This window comes from Sinohyriopsis cumingii, chromosome 7 (assembly GCF_028554795.1).
Source record: "Sinohyriopsis cumingii isolate HCF-2022 chromosome 7, ASM2855479v2, whole genome shotgun sequence".
NCBI classification, from domain to species: Eukaryota; Metazoa; Mollusca; class Bivalvia; order Unionida; family Unionidae; genus Sinohyriopsis; species Sinohyriopsis cumingii.
This window is the reverse complement of record NC_142967.1, coordinates 46311593-46338926: the sequence shown is the minus strand read 5'-3', so window position 1 is coordinate 46338926 and position 27334 is coordinate 46311593. Positions and strand designations below refer to the sequence as shown.

The 27334-nt window shown below is 36.2% G+C and overlaps 1 protein-coding gene across 1 annotated transcript; it reads left to right on the top strand.

Moving 5' to 3' along the window:
* Window positions 1-26183, top strand: LOC149795139 (eukaryotic translation initiation factor 3 subunit A-like). Its single transcript, XM_089964850.1, has 16 exons — window positions 1-227; window positions 571-742; window positions 5681-5872; window positions 6406-6522; window positions 6718-6903; window positions 7306-7443; window positions 8196-8405; window positions 11449-11553; window positions 14360-14473; window positions 17918-18040; window positions 18383-18536; window positions 18886-19063; window positions 20393-20575; window positions 23887-24866; window positions 25427-25513; window positions 25997-26183. The coding sequence occupies exons 1-16, from the start codon at window positions 4-6 to the stop codon at window positions 26047-26049; spliced, it is 3216 nt and encodes a 1071-aa protein (XP_089820976.1). The 5' UTR covers window positions 1-3; the 3' UTR covers window positions 26050-26183.
* The last annotated feature ends 1151 nt before the right edge of the window (window positions 26184-27334 follow it).

Sequence of the window (27334 nt, the reverse complement as noted above, 5' to 3'; positions counted from 1 at the left end):
TGTATGTGTGATTTGCAGGAAGCATTCAAGGCAGTGGAGGACATACATGGCCTGATCCAGCTATCCAAGAAAGCCCCTCGTCCATCACTGATGGCCAACTATTACCAGAAGCTGGGCCTAGTTTTCTGGAAGTCTGGAAACCCTCTTTTCCATGCCAGCACCCTGCATCGGCTGTTCCATCTCTCCAAGGAACAGAGAAAGAACTTGTCTCCTGAGGAACTTCAGAGGTTATTGCCATCACATAATGAGCATTTGTTTAAACTCTTCACCAATATTTTAAGATATTTCCAAGTGAAAACATTTCTTTGAGTTAGCTTTTATAATATTTGTGTGTGGTTGCATTATGCAGCAATTGATAGCAGTAAATTCATTATTGAAGTTATGCAGCAAAATTTTTAATCAGTAATCAATGGATATTATCTAAAGATATGCAGAAAATGCTTTGACATGTACTCAGCTTGTAAAAAAATAATCATGCAGCCATTACTATAGAAGTAGAAGTTCTGAATTTTTTTCACCTAGTTTCACATATATGTGCAAGAAATTAAAGAATAAGGTTGTTTATCACAGAATGGCATCTCGTGTGCTGTGTGCTACACTTGCTGTTCCAATCCCAGCCTCACGGAATGCAATTGACGCCCTTTTGGAGATGGAGGAGAGCACAGTGGAGAAGACGAAACGATTAGCAACTCTTCTAATGCTGCAGACCCCACCTAATAGACAGGGACTAATCAAGGACATTGTAAGTCTATTGTTGGTGTGATATAAATACATACATGATCACACCCAAAGAGATAGAAATTCATATAACCCTTGCTGTATGCTGGCTGTCCCAACAATCCATAAAAAAACTGTTGATAGGTACATACTGAAAAATGTAGTGTCTCAGTTAATATGATTAGTTTATGCCAGATTTAAGATACGTGTTGTTTTGAACCGGTTTGGTCAGAATGGGCACCAAGAACTCAAAGATATGGCTTTTTTTTGTCATAGACTGTTCACAATAACTTCTGTTTTAATGATACATTTTTGTAGTCTGTCACATGAAACCTGGCCCCTGCTTGGCATATATGGAAGTAATGATTATATACAAAATCTCTTCATTCCTAAGTTCATAATACCTGCAGTGTTACAATATGGATTTTTCCTACGTAAAGTTGTTTATCGATACTGAATTAAACGTTTTATTGAAAGGAGTTATTCCAGATTTTTTGTTGTGAGAGGTCATAAGTGCCTATAAAGGAAACTAACAAATATATGGTCTATATAGTTTCTTTACCACTTTAATTTGACCAAATATTGTTTGCCACATGTCTTAAGATATTGTGGATTATTTTAAAATAGAGACTAAAAATCATAACTGCTACATGCAGAAAGGCAGGGCTTGAAATTAATGCTAATCCATTAACCAGAGGACTGATTTTGACAATGGATCGCTAAACTCCCTGCTGTCACTAGACTGTTGGAATGGGGGAAATTTCTATCCATTGCTATCATAGCAGTTAACATGTGGTGTGTGTCGAATGTATCAAATAAAATATGACACCATTCCCTTTCATTGTTAATTGGCCTGTTATGGTTATTTAATAAATCCTCCCTGAAATCACATTTTTAACTCGCTTGACATCAAGGATGTTAAAACCAAATGCCATCAAGATGTTGCATGCTGGACTTTGTTGACAGATCTGATGATGAATCAGATACAGGAAATGAAGGTGAATTTCAGTCAGTCTTGTGAAATACAGGTGTTTATGTTAATGAAAAACACATTGGATATGAAACTGAACTGACTTCATGAAGTGTTTTTCATTGATTTCACTAAACCTGGAAAATTTTACTTCTCTTGCTTAAGATATGTGTAGTCTGGGGCATCAAGGTATGGGGTTTGGTCAGTCCTCTGCTGTCCACTTGATAAAAGTCTAAAAATGAGAAGAAAAAAGGTATATGTATGTGCATGCATGTGCCTGGGTGTGATATTTCAGCACCAGTGTATGTTGTATGTAACAAATTTGTTTTAAATTTGCTCATGCACTGGCTGATGTAAGAATTTGGAGAGTTTATATTTAAAGCAGATCCAAAGAAATCATTTTTAGATAGTAGATTAAATTTGGGTGCATGGAGTACATGAAACAGTGTAGTGATTTGGAAGTTGTTGATTGGCCGATTACTAAAATATATACAGGGATGGTCCTGGCTTTTAAAAAGCTGTCGCCAAAAAAATCGCCAACCTCAATATTTTGTCGCCAATTTTCAAAAAGTGTCGCCAAAACAAGTAGTGTACATTTTTCCAAGTGTTAATTTAGTCTATTAATGTAACAGGCAATGAAAATTACAAAAGATGGATTAGTTAATACTTTAATTACAACAAGCATTAACAAAATGTTACAAACTGTTACATGAAGATCTGTCGCGATTTTAGAGTTGCCCACTTGTTGAATGCAGTTTCAAAGTCTAATTTTTCACATCTGTACATGTTGATTCTCATTAAATTCTCGAGAGATGAGATGCAGAGCTTATTTCTGATGTCAGTTTTTATGAAGTTCATCTTACTGAATCCACGTTCACAGTCTACAGTGCTGACAGGTGACACCAGTAGTCTCTCAGCAGCCCCCCCCCCCCCAACTTTATGGCTAGCTTCACAAAGCTTGTAGCAAATTGCTTCCTAAATCCCAAGAATGATCACTGAATGCTGTATAAATTTTCTCGACAAGAAAAATAGGATCTCCATTCCCACGAATGAAACTTACACGAGTCAACACCTGGCAATATTGGACCGTATATATAAGCGTAAATTCACACCCAATTTAGGGATTCTTTCACTCCTGTATTTTGAGAAATAAATAATTATTATTAATTATGCAAAACTTTTGTTGTTTTTTTTTTTTTGCTATTTCTTGTTGCGGAGTTTAAGTCTCTGCAGCCGTAACACGGAATTGATGGCAAAAGGAAAAGATCAATGAGTAAAATGCTGCACTGGCGACAGATATAATTGTGATTGAGATTTTTTTCCATTTGCTTTGTATTTATACACAGTCGGTACTTCAAAGGTTATAAGTTTTCTATGAAGGTTTAGCAAAACTATTGTATTGGTATATGTATAAAAAAAAAAAAAAAAACACAGAAGGATTAGCCATACAATTTAATTGTATCTGTTCTATTCGCGTCTTCAGAAGTCGGTCAGTTGTAGGTATAGTGCGGTAGCATGATTGACTGTATCACAGCATACAGTACTCAGCCCAGATGTCAGCATAAGCAGATTATGACGTAACAATGCACTGTAAAGATGGCTTTGTCAATACGAACAAAGGATCGTTTGTGTAACAGATTGATTCCAATGCAATGCTTAGTCAAGTTTGTGGCTTCCTTTTGTTCTCGCTTTTAATTTATCCAGTCCAAATCCATGATTGTATGTACAAATTAAATAACCAAAAAGTATGTCGCCAAAAAAATCGCCAGATGGGATATCTTTGTCGCCAATAAGGAAAAAAAATCGCAATTTGCGACATTGGCGAAGCCCAGGACGATCCCTGATATATATATGTGTGTAGTGTCTTAGGAGGATATTTTCTTCAGCCACTTGTATATTTGCACAAAGATTTGTGAAGCCATGAAATATGTCTGACCATATCATGTCTGATAGTCGTTTTGTCCAATAAACACATCCATCATAACTTTCTTCCCAATATAGCAATATCATAATTACACAGAAAATTTTGGTCATAAAAATTGAATGGATTTTGTACAAGTTGTTTATTCTTTTTTTTAACAATAACATGGGCTAGAAGAGCTTATGGTATGGCAGACCTGCCAACTTTTACAATTTTGCTAAAAGTCTTAAGAAAATAACCCTTAAAATACACATGGCATCCTAGCAAAAACTATGAAAATAGATCGTTGTCAAAAAATCTGGATAATTGGTTCAGCTGTGTTTTATTTAGATCCGGGTTTCATCTTAAAATGTGTGAAATTAGTCAGGGAACCAGACTAACTGCACAGCAGCACCTCTGATGCTTAAAACTGCACCTATTTGTTCATGCGAAGCATCTGCATGATCAAATTGTTGATTATAGAATTGTTAAAAATGGCGTCCAGAAAGCGATGCATGTTTAAGATGAAAGGGAATATAAGCCTCTTGAAAAGTGGTAATAATCAACACAGAAGAATAAAAAGGAATATTCAGATTCATGTGAATGAAAGCTGGAAAGGACGCAGTTACGTTTATTGGACATCATGTGCCAATTTGAGTATGTCTCGAGGAGGGAAATATTGCCTTTGTCATGTGAAATGGGAAAGAATTTCCAGGAATTATATAAAGTTGTGAGATAGCAACAAGCCCTTGAGCTGCATATGGTTTAGAACTAGAGTTTGTGCAACTGTACTAGTGGTAAATAAAGTCTATGTGTACTTGACAAACTTTTTATTTGAACATAATGCTTATCGTTGATGCATCAAACTTTTGATTATGTATTCCAGCTTTACCCATTGCAATTATTGATATTTTTTTTAACACCTTACTGAAAACTTGTGGGAAAACATCAACTGCCTTACTGAGATGGACTCGTCAGGACTGGTATGGTCTTTTATCTATTGTCTGTTATCTGTCTGTCCATCAGCATAAGTTTGTTAATGCTCAAACAGGATTTGATCAAATTTGACGAAAAACTTCATGGCATGAAGGGTTTTATAGTCAGCAAATGATACCAAGAAAAACCTGTAAAAGACTTCTGCCAAACTGCTCAACATAATTTGACCAAATTTGACAGAAAATATCCTGGCATGAAGGGTTTTATTGTTAACAAATGATACCAACCATTCTTTAAATATGGTTGACAAAACTTTAAATGTCTTCTGAGCAACCAGTGAATAAATTTAGACCAAATTTGACATTAAAACATCCCAGCTTGAAGACCTCTATTATTTACAGATTACACCATCAAAATATGGTTGTCATTACTATATAAAAAATATAAAAAATTGAACCTATTTATCAAAAAACATTGTTCAGCAGAATTAGACCAACTTGGATAGAAAGCATAAAGACCTTTAAATATTGCACAATGCTGATGTGAAATCAAATCTGACTGAAGGTACAAAATGTTTTGGGGGCCCCGAGTGGTCTAAAGCGCTCTCCTTTACGGATCACTGCCATCTCACCTCTGTCTGCGCCAGTTCGAGTCTCGGATTCAGCCAATGTGGGTATGTGAGAAAGCTTGCCAGTAGCTTCTCGTGGGTCGGTGGTTCTTTCTGAGGTTTTCCTGGGTTCTTCCTCCACCATTAATACTGGCCGCCATGTATAGCCTTTTGTGTGCTGAAAAATGGCGTTAAACCCCACAACAACAACAACAAAATGTTTTCATGATAACAAATCAACATAATTGAAAACAGTTTCTGCAGAAGGCAACCTTCCAACCAAAGTGTCTCAGCCAATTGCACTTGTATGTGGCGTTTAGGCAGATGTGAATCACGTGTAGTTTCAGGGTCCACTCATGCATCTTGTTAATTGCTTTACCATTGGTACTTCATTTCATCAAATTTCAAGCATTTTTTAAATTAATCCAGCAAGTACATTACTTAAATGATTAAGAGTTAGTTTACAATCATACAAGTGTTTTATGTTTAACTGCACTGACTGTGTGGCACCAAAGGAAGCTAAGTTTCATTTCCATGTTTTGTTTTTAAGGCAAAGTATGGAGTAGTGCAGCATGTACATCCTGAGCTTCAGAACTTGTACCGCAACCTGGAGGTTGAATTTCACCCCTTACGACTCCATTCACGTGTCAAGTCATCCATTGAGTTCATCACACAGAATGATGATCTAGCCCAGTATGTTCCAGCACTGGAAGATATTATTGTCACAAGGGTTCTTAGACAGGTTAGTCATATAGTGCCACTCAGCAGATTTGACTTTTGGTTAACTTTTTAAGAACTTGCAAGGTAGATGGTAGCATTCCTGTCTTTTGTCATTATTGTACATGTGTGCCTAGAGAGCTTCAATACATGCATTGAAACAGCTGCAGCTTTGAATATCTGGTCAAGATAACCTGTCTCCGTACCAGTTTATTGATCATAGGTGTCATAGGACTGTATCAAAATAACCATTAAATGAATACAAATATCTTACGATGTGTTTGTTCTGTGGGGGAAAAACTTGCATAGTTTGGGCTGTTTATGCATGGTTTGCATCTTGTAGCATTTGCTTTAGACTTTTTAAATAGCACTAAAGTTTAATAGTAGAGAGGAGAGACAGGGAATACACTTTGTGCAGCTGTTCTGTTTTGTAACTGAATTCTACCTATTCCCACACTTAACATGAATTAACTGACCTAAATGCAGAAAGTGCCATTGAAAGGCTTTGCAATAATGCTATATTTGATAACCTAAGGACTTAAATGCTTTTTCCTGCAGGTTTCCCAGGTGTATCAAACCATAGATTTCTCCAGATTTGCTGCTCTGGTTCCCTTCACCACTAAGTTCCGACTGGAAAGGATCATAGTCAATGCAGCCAAGATGCTGGAACTGCAGGTAATTTTCCATATTATCTCCTAGGGAAGGTTTAAATCTCATCTTCATACAGTTAGCCATGGTTTACATGCATTCAGACCCAAGTATTATACTTGACAATCTGTACAAGTTTTTTACAACTGAATAAAGTGAGAAAGATGTTAGACTGATTTAACATGCTCAATGCTGAATATGAAGTCATTTGTACATTTTTAGGTAAGGATTGACCATCGTAACAGCTCACTCAGTTTTGGCACAGACCTGGGTGTGGCACACAAGGAGGAAGTTCCCGAGGGTCCATATATCCAAAGCATGCCCAGTGAGCAGATACGCAATCAACTGACCTTCATGGCCAGTGCACTTCACAAGGCCATCACCATTCTACAACCAAAAGAACACAAAGTTAGTCTAAATTTTCAAATATATTGCTGCTGTTACTTTTGTTTGTTTTATGTACTTGCTGAATTTACTTCTGCTTGAAAAAAATGTTTTTTACTTTACCAAGATGATATTAAAGTACACTGTAAATGTATAATTCAGATAAAAGAAGTTATGAAAGCCCCATTAATGGCATAATTTCAGTGCTAGAATTTTGAGTTGTATTTGGAGCTTTGGAAGTAATAATTTTGTACAAAATTGCCCCATTTTATGATAGACATTGTGTTGCAGACATTGTGTTGCAGATTACTTGTCATGTTATAAAATGTTTTGGTTTTGATGTATTCTGACACATTGAAACCAAGACTCTAGTTAACCCAGGAGTTTCTATCTTTTGTCAGGTTTCCTATATGTAATTACTTTTAGGTTCAGCGAGAGGAGTTGAAGTCCCAGATCGTCAACAGTTACAAACTTACTGCCAAGAAGGAACATGCTCGCATCCTCGAGAGACGACAGATCATTGAAAACAGGAAAGAGGAGCTGGAACACCTCAATGAAGAAAGAGTGAGTTTAATGGAGAAAATTAGTTCATGCAACTAACTATTGTATTTAAAAAAAATTACACTTTCATTGATTGAAGTTTTCTTCACACATACTGTACATTTCCTGCCAGCACTTAAATAAAATTTCATACTAGTTCACTTTGTCATCGAATGCAAAATCCATTAGGTTGTACTACTATAACATATTTTCGATATAAATGCCGATTTTTGTAAATTGCAAAGAAAAAATTACACCTCACCCCCATGTTTTGAATTTTTTTCTTCTTCAAAAGCTGGGTCAGAATTTCACTTCTTCATTTCAAGTTAAAGAATAGACTGTGTGTATAAAATGTATAATTTTGTTGCTCAATGAAGATAGTACTGGATCTTAAATTTTTGTGACCCTTATGCAAGCAGTGGGGGTCCTTTTCATTTTGTTCTGTCCTTCTGTTCATTCAGTCATCCTTCTATTGATCTCTCCAGAGAAGTTTGTTAGCAAGGTAACACAAAACTACTTGATGTATACAGATCATATTCAACATATATTTGTAAGCAAATGTAGAGAACCTTCTGGAATGTCCATCTAGTACTGCAGTGATTAAATTTTCTTCACATATGTAAACTTTTTGGGGCTTGAATTGGGGTTGGGGGGGGTTGATGTATAGGTATACATATTTTACTAACACTAAACTGGTTTAGTGTAACTGCTTGTTCTTGTCCAGTTTCAGTGCAAGAATGCACAGGAAGCTAACTTCAATGTCTTTCTCTGTTCAGGAACAGCAGGAATACCAGGCACAGGAGGTGCAGCGGCGTCGGGCCCTGGAGCTGGAGATGGCAAGATTGGAACGTGAGGCACAGGAGAGAGAAATGCAACGCAGACAGGAGGAGACAAAAGAGATTCAGAAACGACATGCATTGGAGAGAATTGAGCAACTGAAAAAATCTGACCTGGGAGCTAAAGTTGTGCAGAACATGGATGAAGAGGTAATATTTTATAACCTCACTGTGTGTAGCAAGGGCATCTTGATTTGGTCAAGTCTGTCCATGCATACATCAGAAAAGTTTGTTGGCAAGATTGTGCATGAATCACTCTGTATAAATTAATAAAAATTTGCTAGTCTATTCGTATCAATAAATTTGTGTTGTTTCTTTGTTGGTTGTAATAGCATTTTTAACATTATCATACCAAGAAAATGGTAGGCAAGTGTCTTCTCCAAGGACACACTGAGGTAGCCAACCCTGGGTGGGTATTGAACCCATGAGTCTCAGAGCTCATTTGGCTGCCATCTGAGCTATGTTTGTTCTCATAGCCAGATGATAGACTTGATCATATTTTCATCCTATTAAGTATTTTTTTATACCGATACTGCTTCCAGAGGTGGCATTTTGAATTGGTCTCATCTGTCCATATATATGCAAGTATGTCTATCTGAGGAGCTTGTTGGCAATATTGTACGAGCACCACTCAGGAAAGACCAGTTAAATTTAGTATATTTATAAGCTTATGTAGATGACTTATCTTGTTTTGTTCATGCCATTGCTGCAGTTGTTTCCTTTTTTAAAACTTTTGAACGATGCACCTAAAATCACTCAAGATAGACCTGTGTAAATTAATAGGCATGTTTGTATTCATATGTAGATGACCATATTAGATCTTTTAGTCATTGATAGGAGTTTTTCACATTTTACCTCTAGGTCTTTTGTCAGTTGTCTGCCTGTTAGCACAAGTTTATTATCACCAAAGGACTTGGAGGATTGCCATGAAACTTTGTGTACTTGTTCATCCCATGGTATGGTTGGTTCTATATGAAAGTGGTGCTGCTCAGACAATTGGCAGGTAGCCTTATTCCAGTTGCAAAACTTGTTATTGATACTCCTCCTGAATGGATGATCATATCAACATTGGGTTTTCACTAAAAGACTTCCAGTGATGTCTAGTATATGAAATTGGTGCTGATCTGATGGCCAGTATGGCAGCGACTTTGAAGATCTTGTTATCACTATTCCTGAATGGTGGGTCCTATCAATATATGGTTTTCAGCTTGCCCCCCCCCCCCCCTCAATTTCTGATGATGTCTAGCTGGTCCTAAAATGACTGGTACTAATCTGAGGTCCCCTATGGCCACCAAAGCAGCCATCTTGAAACCCTTTTTATCGCTGCTCCAAGAAAATGGGAAGTCATATTGAAATGGTGTTCTCACTTGAAGCCCTCTTGTGTTATCTAGTTGGTCCTTAATGAAAATGATACTGATCTGATGCCTGATATGGCTGCCACAGTTACAACTTGAAAATCATTTTCTCTAGTCCTGAAGATGGACATAGCTGCATGGATTCTTTACTGAAAGACATTTTTAGTTGATCCTAAATTAAACTAAGATGGTTTAAACATTCAACAGTTAAAAGGAAGAAATGACCTTATCTTGAACGTTGGAAATTCTTTTCACCAAAATGAACATCAGCCCCTTTGAAAGACTGTTGATTCTTACAGAGGCATTGAGGCATGTATTGTTATGATGTCCATACTTTTTGAGCTAATACCATATAGCTAAAGTGAGGCTGAGGTGCCATATAAAAAAAAATGAAGACTTTTACCTTCTCTTTCATTTCAACTTGGGTTGTGGATGCTAAGCACATGGGTTGAGGACAGATTATCAAATAGATGTTCCATTTATAATGTTGAAATATAAAATACAATCCAAAATATTTTCACTTTCCGTTGATACTACCTTGTGCATTTCAACTGCCAGCGTCTCAGTATGTGCATTTCCATGTTTGGTTGTTCTTCGTGTTGAATAACTGACATCATCAAGAAATGTATTACAGCAGAGTGGCTTGATATATAAAATGGTCCTGTTTGATATGTAGCATCATGCTTGTCACATTGATTTTAAAACTGGTTCTGTAGCATGTCCATTGAAATATAGTCTTTCTGGTTATGTGCATCAGGCATGTTGATTTATTCCAGGAAGTTTAACCAAAAAGCAGTTAAATTGTTTTGTTTCGCACATGATGTGCAGCAGCTTTGAGGAATTTCCCAAGCCTGATTTGGAAATGATATTGATGACAGAGTATTCATTCCTTGGCAATGTGATGTTTAAGCAAGAATTAAACTCTTTGTCCATGCTTAGCCAATCACGGTACTTTATTCTCTTTTTTTGCACCGCGTTCTCTACCTGTTCATAAAAATCCATTTCATTGATAGTGTACGTTGTCTTAAATATTGTTCCCCCAATGATCTGTTCATTCCTAAAATGATGTGAAAATGAGCTGTTATTAGTTGATGGCATTCTTCACATGAAGTAGCAGTTACTTGCAAACTTTCTGTATCTTAATTAATGTCTGAAAGTTTATTTTGAGTGCAGACTTGGACTGAGGAGCTTTGTGAATATGTTGACTGGTCACTTGGAGCAGTCACCTTTTCATTGGTCTTATAGTTGGAGCATCCGTTTTGGATGCACGAGGTTGCGGTTTTGAACCCTGGCCAAGTCATTCCTAAGACTTTTTAAAATGGTACTAACAGCTACCTCGCTAGGTGCTCAGTATTAAGAGGTTAGAGTTAGGACTAGTCAGCCTGGTATCAGGATGATGTGACTGTGTGGGACATCATGCTTCATGTCTGTGGCATGATGCCTCAGTGCTAGAAATCACTATAAACCCCACACTGCAGACATCATAGCAGTGTGACTGAAAAATTGTTAAAGCTACTTTAAAAATCCAAATCACACACACACACACACGGAGTGGACAGATAAAGAGCTGATAGCCACTGGTCATGAGCCACACATGTAGAATTCACTTTGAAGTATTACTGTATTAAACTGTAAGAACAAAGTCATTTTCAATCAGTTTTATACCAGATCGTAGTGTAAAATCCAGGAAGTTGTTGTACTTATAAAGAGGTTGTTCAGACTCTGCCTCTGAAACTATTTCAGGGGGGAAGGAGTTGCTGTTTCGTACTACCTGAGATTTTCACCATTTTAGATTACTTTTTATGTCAAAATATAGTATATTTACCTTTTTCATTCAGGACCTTGCTAATATGGATGTTGAGGACATCATGGCTAAGCAAGTGGAACATCTGGAGAGAGAGAAACGAGAGCTCAGAGAACGCTTGAAAAATCAGGAGAGAAAGGTATTTCAAACCAAGATTTAGAGACATGTAATGTTGTTTAGCTGTCAAAGAATCAATACTGCCATATCCCAGATTTGAAAACACTGACTTTACATACTACTTATTATACATGTAGAACCAGTGTGATCACATTATCAACATGACAGTGCAGAGATCTCACTAGGATTTTAAAACCAGATGTTCAGGACTCCTAACTTGCAAATGTTGCAGTCCCCTCCCAGAAACATGTTGAAGTGGCTAAATGAGCATTAAAATGCCAGGAATAAACGGTCACAAAACTTTGTCCATTCTATTTATTTGTAGTCATTTATGCTATAAAAAAACTATCCATTAAAATTGATACCATGTACAAATATCGTTCTTTAACTTCAATATAGTTCACTTTTGTCCGTCACATTTCACAAAATTTTCTGATGGTTGGCTTTGGATCGTATTCCTCCACATTAGGTCTCTTTGTGTAAAGGTCTCATGTTTTATTCTGGACCTTCCCTTAGTCTTGATTTTGTTCTGCACACTGAACCCTCTTGCATGCCGTGTATGTCACTGGTGACACCAACACAATCACAGCTAGGTCTGCAAAGTCTGGAAATCTCTGTACTCTTGAAGTAGAGTTATACAGGCGTCAGTCAGTGTGCAGTTCAATAGTGGTCTGAAGATGTCTCATTCCTATAAAATGTGGAACTTTGCAGATTAGAAGAACCAGTAGTTGCCATTGAGTTTATTTTTCCACATTCTTTACACCACTGGCATATAGTTCTTGTTTGTCAATTAGAATGAATTTTGTAAATCCAAGGAAAGTTTTTATTAAAAGCCAGGCATCACACGCTTTCTTACACTTGGCTACTGTCCCATTCAAACTATCAGTTCTAGCAACTTTAGCAGAGTTCTGAATCTCATTAAAATCTTCATCAGTTTTCTGTTTAACCCCAAAATACTTGTTCAGATTTGCACACAGAATTTTGACAAGTCTCGACGTGCCTTGATTTTGAGGTCACATACAATATTTATATGGCTAATAAAATCTGTATATACAGTCTTGGCTTTGGATTGAAAAAATTCAAAGGCACCATGATAGGTCCCCACACACTTGGATATAACAATTGTGCTGGAATCTATTGTTACATAATTGTTTCATATTGACAAACCACTACAACATGCATTATTATATCATAATCCGCTTACACTGGTGTCTGGCCTTGGTACTGTATGCTGTAATATAACCAAAATAGCCATGCAGCTGACTAGCTACTATCACCTATTTTTGAACGTGAGATTGGGAAATGACTACAGTTCACCAGAGGACAGCAGTTTTAAAAAAAATAGTTTTCCTGCAGCTTCAAATAAAACTGATTACCTTTGAAGCACCAATATATACCAGGCAGATAATAAAAAAATGTTTCAGTGTTCTACAATTATTTGATGTTGCCATAGCAATAACACACTGGCATTTGTTTGGTCCTTAAAAGGGAGCCTTTAGCGGCACCTTCAATAACACATGCACATTCATCAAAGCAAGCCGTCACCCTTTGATCAAAGGAAGTTAGTAACAACTTAAATAAAATTGTTTCATATTTCAAAATGATTTTAATATATATATATATATATATATATATATATATATAATGCAGCAAAACTGTAACATTTGCAATAAAAAAAAGTGCATATGGATCCAAATACGCGTAATTAAGCATTTCCAAGATCTCTGCAGTGATATCAAAGGGTACCAAAAATTGTCAAAGTGAAGACCTGTTTACATGAACAGAAGCAAAGTTGTTTTGAACAGATAATACAAGGAAGTATGGTTACAGTTTTTTTGTCTGTTCAAAGTATCTGTTCATTACACATTTTCAGTTCTGTTTTCCTGTACCATTTTGGGTGGATCGATCTTTGTATGTGGATACTTCTTGCTTAGTGGAACACCAGGGCACTACAAGTGGGTTCATGTGACCGATACTTCATGCTTAACCTTTTTATTCATCATGGGGCTTGCCTGTTGACTTTGGGACAATGGTCCCATTTTGTGTCAGAATAAGTTTGATGAGCTCAACTTTCTTTTGTGAAAGTTACTCACACTGACTAATATTCATAGTCTTGAGTTGTATTTTGCATTTCAATCAGTTTCCCATGCATAAGGAGGTTGGGAGGGGTGTTCTATGGTCATATTCCTGTTGTATATTAGTGATGAAATGGGCATTTAGTATAAAATTTGTAAGACACATTCCAAGTCCCATACCCATTCCCCAAAATCTGTAACTCTTAAGGTCTAGTGTCAGCAAGGTAACAGTTTTGGTTGGACATTCTAATTTGTATTTTTATGCCAAGGAAGTGTATATTTAGTTAAAGGGTGGCAGTTCAAGTAAGTTCAGACTTCCAGCAGAGAAGCTAGGTGTATGTTGGTTAGGGATAAACCTTAGGTCCAATATCAATTATTTGTATAAATTAATTTTTTCATGCTGAATAGTTACTATGTCATTACCCAAGGGCCAAGTTCCAGCAGTTAAGCAAAGACCCAGAAGTCATTACACCAGTTCTCAGACATGTTAGTCACATAATTTGGGAGTTATTTAAAATTCATGTAATACAACCCTCATCCCTTTAATCATCCCTGTGACTGTTTAAAAATTTAAAGAATGTTGTGCACATTTAAATGCTCCTCCAGCCATATCCCAGCATTTATAAATCTGTCTTGTGTGGTGTAGGCGGAATTTCATGACATCATTAACACGCCCTCCTGAATGGGCAAGACAATGGAATTCCAGGTTTTTCTTTGTGCTGGGATAAATGCGATATTTTTTGTTTGTTTTAGATTGACTATATGGTTCGTGCACGGAGACTGGCAGAGATTCCCATCCTGGAGAAACTCTATGAAGAAGAGAAAGTGAAGGACCGAGAGTTTTGGGAGAAGCAGGAAATAGAAAGGGCAAGTTCATAGCGTCTCCAAAAACATAGATGATTTTAACCTTGATTTTTCTTGATCCCACTTTAGTGAAAAAGGGTGATAAAGGCAATCAGTACCAGTACTGGTGTTGTGGTTGTCAACAGCAGACATGACAACTCTTAGAATTTGACTACAAGTCTTGTTTACATAACCCTTAAGTTTCAAATTTGAGGAATGTTAGCAAAAGATAAAAATATACAGTTGCAGTCAGATTTGAATATTGGCTTGTCTGTGTTTGTCATTTTCATAATAGATTCACTGGTGGTGGTCAGGGAACCAGAAGAATAAGAAGTATCTCGGATTCATTAATCTGTTTTCATGTAAAATGTGCATGCTCAAGCTTTTGCTTGTGCATTATAGCATTATCTGGAAATGTTTTCCAACAAACGAACCAACATTGAAGGCAAAAGGAACAGTCAGTCTCATAGAAAGTTCAAACAGTCAGCACATAAATATAAAAAAAGAAAATCAAATTCTTTCCTATGTGTGGGAAGCAGGAAAGGCATCACTTGTATTTAGTCATGTTGTTTTATTGCTAACAGCTTCTGCAATAATATAGATGAGTAATATTGAATTGAAAGAATTATTTAGAAATGATTCATGTGCTGGTTTTTCTTGTAAATCTGGTTTGGCCTTCACAGCAGTCATCCTGAAAATCTTATTACTGCTACTCCTCAATTGAATAGTCCTATTAACATGGGGTTTTCACTAAATGGCTTCTTGTAATGTCTCATTGGTCCTAAATTAAAATGCAGCCGATCTGATACTCATTTTGATTATTTATTTTTTACTCTTATATGGGTGTTCATATCAACAGAGCTTTTGCTTGAAGACGTTATGATGTCCATTTGATCCTAAATGAAAATTGTGCCTATCCGGATTAAGATTACAATTATTTTCCCAATATAATCCGTACATTTGTTTATTTGTACTGAACTTTCCATTGTGTCCAAATCCTAATAAATTGTATGTTAATCGAAGGCATTTTGAATGATCATGGTGAAGTCTTCTCGTAGGTTATCCATTATTATTTGGAGAGCTTAACTAAACAAGAAAATTTGTGATGGGTCACAGATTTCACTTCTGGGTCAGCATCAGTGCTTTTATCATGATCTTGGAAAAGTTTGAGTGATGATGTAATCTTGCATTAGACTGATGGAGTTTGAAATCATTTTAGAGGTCATATGTCTGATCAAACTCGAATAGGGGCTTATACCATTAAGATCTGGGAATGGTTTTATAATGAATGAGATCAATGTATAATGATGATGTAATTTTGCATCTGATTAGTTACTACTCTGTATTAAGTCACATTAGTGATATAGATTTGATCAGACGTGGAATATTTTTCTTTTATACACCTGTTGCTATTTTTTCAAAAGAGATCCCAAATTTTACCATTAATTTTTTGAAGTATGATAAACACACTTACGTTTTCTGCTTCTGTATCACCGTCCTCACAAAATGAGGCTGGAACCAAATGAGCATCATTCATAAAACTGATAATTGTATGCATATCAGCTAATCAAAATGTAATTTGGTTTATGATATAAGACTGTTTCCCTTTACACACATTTGTACGTCAGGGACGCATGCTTTATAAAATTGAATGCACACATTTTGTTGACGTGCGTTTTTTTTATGCAAAGGATTTTCATAATGTGATCAGGATTTATTTAATACCCAATGCATTGGATGATGGATGGCATCCTATATACTTTGAGCAAAGGCATTGACTGGTTCCCCACTTTATTTGCTCCATGTCTTGCGCTCCTCTATTCATATAGCAAAGTGCAATGCAGGGAACATACGAAACAATGAACCAGACTAGCATAGGCAATGTTATGACGGAGTAGCTTACCCTAATCTCATGAGCTCTCATGCGATTTCCATTGAGCTCAGCAAGCTGTCATCTAGATGTTTAACCTTAATGCTTGTTGCACTAGAAAGTGATCTCCAGATTAAAACGTCGTGCACAAAAAATCATTAGCGAAGAAAGTGAAAGAAGCAGAACAGAAAAGAGTAACTGTGGATCTGACTTTAATAAAAAATGGAGAAAATAATTCCCTTGATTGGAATACGGCACATCCATTAGGATTACCAGTGTGACTTCTGATCGTATGATTGCGAAGACTGCAAAAGTGAATAATCCTTTTGTGATAGGGTTTTAGAATTTTTAAAAATCTGCCCTTGTTCACCACAAGTTATCTGGAGAACACATTATAACCCAAGACATTCTTTCACAACAAAGAAGTCAGTAAAAACAAATGCGTTATTTGGATTACAAAGTCAGCGGGTCATTGCAGATTTTTTTGGTTTTTAACTTTGCTGCAATAAAAGAAAGATCTTAAAGTTCAAGTGTAACTTATTAGAAAGAAGATGAATCATTATCGTCCTTGATATTTAGATAAATGTGTTCTAGGACGAAGTGATGAAACTGATGATAGTACACATTTTGTGAAAGGCAGTAAATTAACTGCCATTTGGTTAAAAAGATTTATTTGGCTGTTTGTATTGGCTTGAATGTAATGTGTTCGGCTATAATATTGCTTCATATTGATTATAAGGAGACTTAAAAGTACGACTTTAAAAGAAAATTCAACTAATAAAATTATTCTTTGAATGGACAATGCATTTGTTTGTTAATTGTGCATGTTTTATTTGTATGTTTAGGGAGAGAGAGAGAGAATGTTGTGCAAGTTGCAATATCCTATTTCAAGCTTAAAAAAAGTACAAGTCGTATGAAAATTTGTCAGTACATTTTTGACCCCCCACATTTTTTAAACCCCAGTTCTGACACCAAGTTTTTTTTTTTTAACCCTCAATTTTACAACCCTGGGGGGATACACTGTAAGATGAAATTCATATTTTGAAAGGATGAAATGTTACGCATTTTCGTTTGTTTTTTGGTTATGTGTGGCAATTTTATTAAATTGTATTTGCATTAGAATGGCCTATGATTCATTTTAGAACACAATTGGCAGATCTGCATGTGGCTACCTTGGCTAAAAAAAATGCAGAATCCTTTTGCTGTCAAGAATTTTCGTTTGGCCAACTACTCAGGCATTTGGCTCTGAGATTTCTGCCAAGTAAGCAATTTTTGGGGCTTTTTATTTCATTTTGCGTCAGCAACTGGTTACCTTTTATTTTGTTTAATTTCTTTTGCTATTAGGTTATAATCAGCATTTGCAAGTAAATCGTTATACTATACAGAATTACTTTGTAGAAATCTTTGTCCTGCTTTTCTGCCATTACAGCATGAACAGTTTGAAGACCTTCAACAGATTAGAGAGTCATATATCTTGCATAATGGAACTGGTCACAAGTCACAAGCAAGAAAGAGTGTTCTCTGAAAGCCATACTTTATTGTGATGAAGCTATATGGCTTTATTCCACTTCTTAGACAATACACCTATTTCATTGTAGATTGAGCGAATGAAAGAGGCACGTAAGCTGGAATTGGAAACACGAGACAGGTTGCTCCGACTGCGAGAAGACAGAATGGAGTTCATGGAACAACTCATGGAGAGAAGAAAGAAAACTTACAAGGTATGGGGAGGGGAAAACTTGTTTCCTTTGTTACTGGTGAACTTTCAGATTTGCAGATAGGTAAATTTATGAGTCAAATATGAAAAACTATTGATTGGCCATACCTTGAATTATCATTGATTCTGTTGTGGATAAATTGCTGCTACTTGAAATGGATGCTTATCATATATGCTGTTTTCATTGGAAAATGTGAGATGTCTTGGAAAACTTGTTAACATAACAAAGTCATTAAATGTCATGAAGTAAATGACATTGCATGAAATTGGAGTTTGATAAGCTCTTCAATCCCTGCACGATCATTTATATAAACTTCTTGGAATACATTTTTGCTGAACATTTTAGGACAAAGTGGCAGATTTTGAGAAAAAGCTTACAGAAGAGCACAAGAAGCGACTTCTGGACCGTAAGGTGAAACGTAAAGAGGAGCGTCGACAGAAGTATAGGAAGGAAAAAGAGGAAGAGGAGCAGAGACTCAGAGATGAGGCTCTGCTGAGAGGTACAGTTAATGTTATCTTGTTTCTGGGTTTTAATGAAAGTACAGTCCATTGCAATTTTGTATACAGATATATTTTTAAGTGAAATTTCCTAAAACAGACTTCTTTGATAAACTTTATTAAAAATGTATGCCTTTATGACATCTTAATGCCCTTTTTATTTTGGAGTTATACAGAATTTCAGCTTTTATTTTTTTGTTTGTTTGTTTGAAAGCAGTGAAATTTCAACTGTTTAGTAAGCAAAAGAATCTTGGTTTTACATTAACCTGGGTTAGACCTTTGCTTCTTGGGCAAGTAATATTACTATTTTAACTGCCTTTCAGTAACTGTTTTTTAAAAATATGTTTGTAGAGCATGAGGAAAAGGAACGTCTTGAGCAAGAAATGCAAGAGGAGAGGGAACGGGAGTATCGGGAGAAAATTGAAAAACTAGAGCAGCAGGCAGCCAGACAGTTAGCCAGAGAACGTGAGATTGAGGAAAGAGAGGCAAAGAAACGTGAAAGTGATCACCGAGAAGTGGAGAGAGTGAGGTATGTTTAACATGAAATCTTCTGGGAAATGCCATATTGCTTTTAAGCATGGGTCATATTTTCTGCAGGGTCATGATGATTGCATTTTTGTCCCTATCTGTGCAGCCATCTTTTATATTACAAATTTAGTTTCAGTTTTTGAAGGACATGGCCCATGCTGGACATTCGAAGTTCACTGCATCTTGGACTTAAATTTATGCAGTTTGGCTGTATTGGTGGAGAGATCAGTGTCCTCAGAAACAAATATTGTTTCCAGTCTTCATGAAAAGTTAGACAACATTTTGAACCTAAAGGTGTACAAAAATGGTCTAGAATAATGACAAAACTTGTATTGAACTAACTGTTTGATTGACATGAGCCCAGTGTGTGAAAATATAGACCAAGATCTGACATCACACTTGAATTTTAGATCTGGCTTTACATGGATCTTCGACTTTAGTGGTACATGAGTAAATGCTGTACTGACTGATGTGTATATACTGTATATATTGTACATAACAGGTAACTGAGTTACCTTCTCTGAAGTCTTTACTAAAGTCTTTATTATTATTATTGTTACTATTATTATTATTATTATTATTATTATTATATACTTCCAATCAGTCTCGGTGCTATTAACCTTCACAGACTCCACATGGTCCTGCGAGTTTTTGTGACCTCAGGGTTGAAGTCCTAAAGTCTGAAAAATAATGTTCATTGTGAAAGGGTTATTTTCCCCCAATTTTCTAAAAATTCTGTTTCAACATGCCTCCAGTCAGATTCTGTTCCAAACATGCTGACATCATGATGCCTTTAATTTTGACAAAGAACCAAACTGTTTTGAGGGTATGTTTGATGCAGTCTGAGTCCTAACCAACTCTAAATTGGAATCTACAGACACTGCAATATCTAAAGTGTAGGACAAGTATAAATAATTGATGCAGGCCAAGTAAAAGTTTTCAAGTTATTTGCCATGCAGGACCCATAGCCATCTGAAACATTTTGGAGCCCTGGTATTCTGGCTGGGGTGTCAACTGAATTGATGATCATCTATGCTAAAAGAACCACATGTAGGCTGTGTTAAGTTCTTTAAAACTGTTACATTAGACTGTTTAGCTGCCAGTGTTTGGACGACAGATATGAACAAGTGGCCACAATTATGGACAGGACATGCAAACTACTGATGTCTCCTAAGGTAAACTGGTTTGGATTTGCATTATGTCCCCAGTGTAACTGTGGGGTGATTACCAGGAGAAGTGGGGGATTGAAATATGCAGCTAAAAAGCATGTAGATTTGCAGGGGCAAGCAGTTTTTGCATTTTATCTAGTTTTGATTATGATTTAATCCAGGGAAGAACGTCGTGTCCCAGTTCGAAGTGATGCAGGTAGAAGTGACCCAGAGGAGTGGAGGCGTGGTGAGCCATCTGAATCCACATTAGAGAAAAAGGCCTGGAGACCAGCTCCAAGCGATGGAGGATGGAGGGAGCGAGTAAAGGAAAAACAAGAGAGCTGGAAGAAGGATGTAGATGATGGGTTGGTTTTATAGGTTTTATTTACATTTTTATGCTTTTTGAAAATTTAAAACTTGCTTTAGTGATTACCTGCATACAACTACCACCTGTGTTTAAATAACTTGTATTTTTCTACGCATTTGTTGAGAAATTAAGCACGAGTATCACAACAATGCATTAGATTAGACCCGATATGGGTCCCATTTATACACGAATAACTTGACTTTTTATAAGACCAGCCCTGCATAAAGACCACTTTAATACGGTCCATTGATATTTGGAATTGCGTTTAATTGCATTGTATGGTGGTGACATTTAAATGCAATGTACTGGTGGGGACCTTTAATTGCATTGTTCTGGTGGGAACCTTTCATTACGTTGTACTGGTGGGGACCTTTCAATTGCATCCTATTGGCAGGGACATCTACTGTGTAAAGAATTTTACATCTGTACATTGTAGCCTTTATCTTATTGAAACATAATGATATTTTTATTTTGGAGAACTTTTTCTTACTGAAATTGTTGGCAAATCTTGCATTTTACCATTTTTACCACCCATGTTCAAGTCAGCACTCTTTAGCCAGAATTGTACTTAGATACCATTAATTGTGCATATTTAGAGGTACATATTTAAAGTTTTTCTGCACATTTAGTAATGCTCTTACTGCAGATAAGGCCAGGTGCATTTATGGTATGGTGATGTGGCCATTGTGCATTTGCGTATCTGTCAGTAATACTATTTGACAATTGTACAAAATAATGCAAATCTGCCTTAAAACATGGCCATCGTTTCTCAAAATAGAAAAGCCATTATTACCTAAAATAGAAGAACCTTTAAATGACTTCTGAAAAACCGTATAATTTGACCAAATTTGACAAGGCATCTTGCCATGACAACCTTTCAAGTTGATACAAGTGATGCTGATCTACCAGAAAAGATGACATCCATTACTTAAAATAGGAAAACCTTTGAAATTGCCACTCATAAGACTTTCACCAAACTGGATTAAAAACATTGTGGCATAGAGGGCTTTCAGTCTGGTACAGCTGTTGCATATCTACCATGAAATATGACTTCTGTTACTTTGAAATAACTTGCTTAAAACGGGTGTATATTTTATAATATTTGACAGAAATCATCATGGTATAAAGATATTTGAAATTAATACCACTGATTTTGATTTGCCTTCAGGTATGGTTGATATTATTACATTTTATAAATGGTTTGTAATCCAGAACTTTTCAATAGAATTTGACTAACCCTGACAAAGGGCATCTTTATTTGATTTTTTTTTTTTTTTAATAAAGGATGCAGATCTGCCATCCAATATGGCCACCATTACAGAGATAGAATTTTTTTGAAATGACTTCTCCAATTAAATGTTCAAAAAGAATTAAACAATTTTATAGAAAACATACTGGCATTGAAGTCTTTAATATTTTGACTGGAAAAGTGTGTGTTTTATAAAAAGAAAAGAAAAAAAAGCTGTATACTACAAAACCAATTTAACAGAATGTGACCAAATTTAGTAGAAGGTATCCTGACATAGAGGGCTTTCATATAATGAAAATCTGACACCAATCTGCCATCAGATGTAACCATTTAAAAAATAAAAATAGAAAGTATGCTGGCATAATTATCCAGAGTTGCTGCAAAGTTACATAATGCACAATTTTGAGTGAATTCACACATCTGGAGAGCAGTGATGCACAAGAAATTGCACTGATTAGTTTAAAGTTGAGCATATAAAATGTAATATATACAGTTTTTTTCTAAAACTGTTAACCCTTAAAATTCTTGTCCCTGTCAGTAGAGGTCTCCTAATGCTTGTGGTGCATGCATCTATTTTAAGGTAGTCAACTGTTGACACTTCTGGGTTCTTCCACTTGACAGGAGTGGGTTGCTAAACTAAATTTGATTGGTACACTCTGCCTTGGAACAATCTTTTTGTTGTAGTTTGAACCTTGCATTCAGCTAAGAATTTTTACCAATATTTGTATAAAATGTGGACTACCTTGAAAACCCCAAATGGCTGACCCCCACCATAGTTAATCTTCAGATGACAATTTCATTTGGTAAATACTGGGCAATGATATTATTGACCACAGTGATTTATAAAGTATTTTAGTGTGTCAGATAGTTGCAGCAGGGAAAGTGTTAAGGAAATGCCAGCGAATGATTTACAACCCAAAAGTGATGCTGATTCAAGTTTAATGTGGTTGCTGGATGGACAAAAACGGACAGCATGCCCATCAACCTCCTATACAGCATTATTTCAGAATTAATGTCAGAAAGGCAGAATACCATGCCAAATTAAAATAGAGACAGTTTAAAAGCAGAGTATAGTTATAATTTCTTTTCTCAGACAGTTAAGCTATAAGGGATCAGGTGCTATATACAGCACTCTAAGGGTTAAGATTAACTGAATAAGAATCAAAAACAAAAAGTATGGATATTTATTTGATCAAAATACTTATGTCTAAACAATCAGAAATGGCACTGGACTTAAAGCCACAAAATAAAGCCATATGGAACAGATCAGAAATATGGCACAGCAGTTAGCAAGCTCTGATTGAAGAAAGTTAAACTTTTGCAGAGTTTACTTGATTGTAAAACCTTATTTTGGAGCAGATGTATCTCCAAGAACCTGTGAACTGTGGAAAATTGTACAAAACGAGGATAAAGAACAGTTTCCAAACTTGTTGAAGCTGGCAGTGCTAGCTATGCACATGCAGCTTCAGACAGCAGATTGTGAAATGGTTTTATTTTTAAGCTCAGAATTCTTTTCATAGACTCTGAAAACTTGTTAAGTTGATGCTGATCCACAATCATATATTGCAGTCATTACTAATAATAGAAAAACAGGAAAACCTATTTATGACTTCTCCAAAACCATTGGAAAGAAGTTGCTAATCTTGATTTGAAGAAGAAAAAACATCATGGCATGAAAAATTGTACACATGATACCAAACTACAATTAATTGGGAAAAACAACATTTACACAACTTGCCAAAAAGTGCTGAACATAGTCTGATCTACTTTGACACAAATAACCTTGCATATTATATATTGGCCAAATAATAGTGCTGTGCCATCCAGTGGAGTGAAGGTAGAAAAACTAGAGACATTGAAACAGTAATTTTCATAAACAGTCAGCAGCATTGGAAGAAATTTCTTTAGAAAAGAAAGATCCTACTTGTCCAACTGCTCTTGAATTGGATGTTTGGCAAATATTGTCCAGGTGAGCAATCAGATACATTTGGATCTCTTGTTTTGAATCTACTGCAAAGGTCACCTGTTAAAACTATCAATGTGCTATCCCATTCTTGCAGGCATGGTGAAGAAGCATGGAAAAAAACTCCTGCAGACAAAGAAAGAGAGAAAAATCCACCAAGAGATTTCCTAGATCGAGCCCAGTTGAGGAGAGACCCAGACCGATCTCCCGCTAGAGGTGATACAGACATACCTTTAAAAGATGAACGTGACAGGCCAGCACCCAGAGATGATCGGGAGAGACTACTGCCTAGAGATGATCGTGACAGACGACCGCTGAGAGATGAGTTTGACAGACCACCAGTTAGAGATGATCGGGACAGACTACCACTGAGAGACAATCGTGACAGACCATCACTTAAAGACGATCGTGACAGACCACCACTTAGAGATGGTCGTGACAGACCACCACTTAGAGATGACCGTGACAGACCACCACTTAGAGACGACCGTGACAGACCACCACTTAGAGATGATCGTGACAGACCAACACTGCGAGATAGTCGTGATTTCAGAGAGTCACCCAGAGATGAGCGAGACCGAGTGCCGCCTCGTGATGATCAAGAGCACTGGCGTAGTCCTGGTGGTGGTGGTGGTGGTCCCTGGCGTGATAGGGTACCTGTCCGAGGTGATAGGGAAGGTGGGAGAGATTCATGGAGGGACCGTGCACCTCCACGGGAAGATGCCTGGAGAGATCGGGGGACCCCACGTGATGACAGGGACAAGAGGATGGACGAACGAGACAAAAGATTTGACGACAAAGAACGCAGAGGAGGGGATCGCTGGGGTAGCAGGGATGAACGTGGAGTGCGTGAGGAGGGAAGTTGGAGGTCACGAGAGGGAGGGAGAGAGGATGCTTGGAGAGACAGAGCTCCTGATAGAGAGAGGAACTGGGGGCGAGATGATATGCGAGACCGGAGAGATGATAGAGGCAGGCGAGATGACATGCCAGATAAAAAGGATGACAGGGACAAGAGAGATGACCGAGACAGAAACCCACCACGAGATCGTGATGACAGAGATGACAGTTGGAGAAAAGGTAAAGACATCATTGGGCATTTATATTGTTTAGTTTGTAAACTATACTATCAACAGAAAGAAACATAAAAAAATAAGTGTTTTAGATTGTCAGAATCTTGCAGAATCATTGCAGAACAATTTACTGAAAATCTTTACACTAATGACTATGAAGCAAGATAGTGTACATTTAATTGGCAAGTATTTTGCAGAAATGTCACACAGAATATACATGTTAACAAGTTCATGATGCTGTTTAAATGTTATCATTAATAGTATATAATGACAACTTACAATGTTAGGCAGGATTTAGATGTTATTATGTGCTTGAAGTTGTTATATGACCAGATATTGTTCCACATGGAAGAGGTTTTTTAAATGGATGGAGAAAAAAACCATTAAAAAATAGGACCCTTCTTAGCTTGTGTTTTTATATCCTTATTAAATAACATATGTAGTCATCTTGCACATATTATTAAAGCATGTATATTACCCATGATGAATTTCAATGGCTGTGGTTATGTATCCTTTTTAAAAAATGAAAATTCTATCTTTGAATGCCATGTGAATCTGACATTGCAGGTGAAACTCTTAGAGGAACTCCAGCTAAAGAGGGAGGACGATGGAGAGATCGGGACAACAAACCACCTCCTGAAAAACAAGACAAAGGTGAATATTCATGATGTCAATAAACAATTACTCAAGCAGAACTGATATATATGAATTTTGTGATAGTTTTAATATGCTGTATGGGGGAGGCTGGGGGTTAGGACTTCGGCTGAATCATACCAAAGACATAAAAATGGTACTAACAGCTGCCTCGCTAGGTGTTCAGCATTAAGAGGTTAATGTTAGGACTAGTCGGCCTGGTGTCAGGATAATGTGACTGGGTGGGACATCATGTTATATGTCTGCAGCATGATGCCTCAATGCAAGACATCACTGCAAACTGCCACACGGCAGACTTGGTAACAATATGACTGAAAAATCGTTGAAACTACATTAAAAATCCAAATTACACACATACACATTGATAGTTTAATGTCTTAATTTGGGTATTGTTCTATTGTAATCAGAAACTAGATAGAACATTTTCATGTCATATTTAAAGATGAAGCAAATCATGTTAACACCATCTAAATTTGTTTTCAGATAAACGTGAGGAGCCAGAGGACGATGGTTGGACAACAGTTCGATACAACTGATTTATTCATGGCTAAAACCTTTCACTGCAAGTTTGTCAGTTCACTACCAGGTCCTTTTGTGTATCATGAAAGGTTCTGTGACATCACTGATGGACAAATATTTGGTAAAATTCAGTGGCACTACACATGTTCTTATCAATGTAATCTTCTTATTTAATATAATAATATTCAAGCAAAATCTTTTCAGGCTCGATTTCAGGTACTGTTTGGCTGCAAGAAAAACTTAAAATCTGGTAAATGAATAACTGTGTGAAAGAACTATTACTTGTGGAGATACAGGTATTTGCAACGCAAATAACTGCTTGTTGCCGTGCATTTTCATAGTAATGTGGAAAGATCATGTTTGTATTAGAGAATACTTTATTAGGAAGATCAATTCCTAAAACGCATTCTGATAAATCATTATTTTTTGCATATGTGAAATGTTGGCAGAGATTTGATAAATGATCACTGTCATTCATTAATTATTTTTATGTTATATACCATTAAATGTTGATACATGATCATTGTCATTCTTTAATTTTTTAAGTTAAATATACCTTTAACATCTAAACACTTGCAAAATGTTCATGGTAATGGTTTTTATTTTACAAAAATAAACTAATTGTGAGAAATGGTAATGTGCAAGTTTCATATCAATCCTTGCTCCTCAGATTTGACTTCTGTTCATTTCTTAATTTGATTGTTGGACAGGTAAAACTGTTTTTGAATTTTCAGAAGGGTCTACAAGTCTCTGATTACATTAATGTCATCATCAGTTGTTAATTATTTATTATAATTGGCATTGTTTTAGGTCATTAGAACATGGTTCGTACAATTGAACTTAAGGAGTTGCCTTCAAAAAATCCATGAATCTATTTTTTTACAATGATTTTATTATTAAAAGCTCCTTAATTTGTTGAGAGTAAAAAGTTAAGTGAAGTTTGCTGCCAACACCTTGGACGTTTATGTGAGGAATGCAAAATTTTAAAAGTGAATAAAATGCATCACTTCTAAATTTGGATATATACATATTTTCAAAGCTAATGAACAAAGAAATAAAATTATGTGGATAACATTGCACATAAAACTTCAAAAAGTCTTTTAAAAAAAATAAGCATTGAAAAAAATAAGCATTGGGTTGTACAAACCATGGTAGAATTATGTACAAATCATTAACTTGTAAATTTCAGTAACAGCTTACTTTTGCAAAGAATGATATTGTCTGATGACTTTTGTTTTCTATGCTTAAAATTATGGTTCATAATAATTTGCTTGAAGAATAATGCTTCAGAAGTTGTACTGG

Coding starts and splice junctions, on each gene's coding strand:
- LOC149795139 (XM_089964850.1), top strand. CDS start 4: ATGTGTGATTTGCAGGAAGCATTCAAGGCAGTGGAGGACATACATGGC. Junction 6,523..6,717: donor CCAAGATGCTGGAACTGCAG/GTAATTTTCCAT, acceptor GTACATTTTTAG/GTAAGGATTGACCATCGTAA. Junction 20,576..23,886: donor AAGAAGGATGTAGATGATGG/GTTGGTTTTATA, acceptor CCATTCTTGCAG/GCATGGTGAAGAAGCATGGA.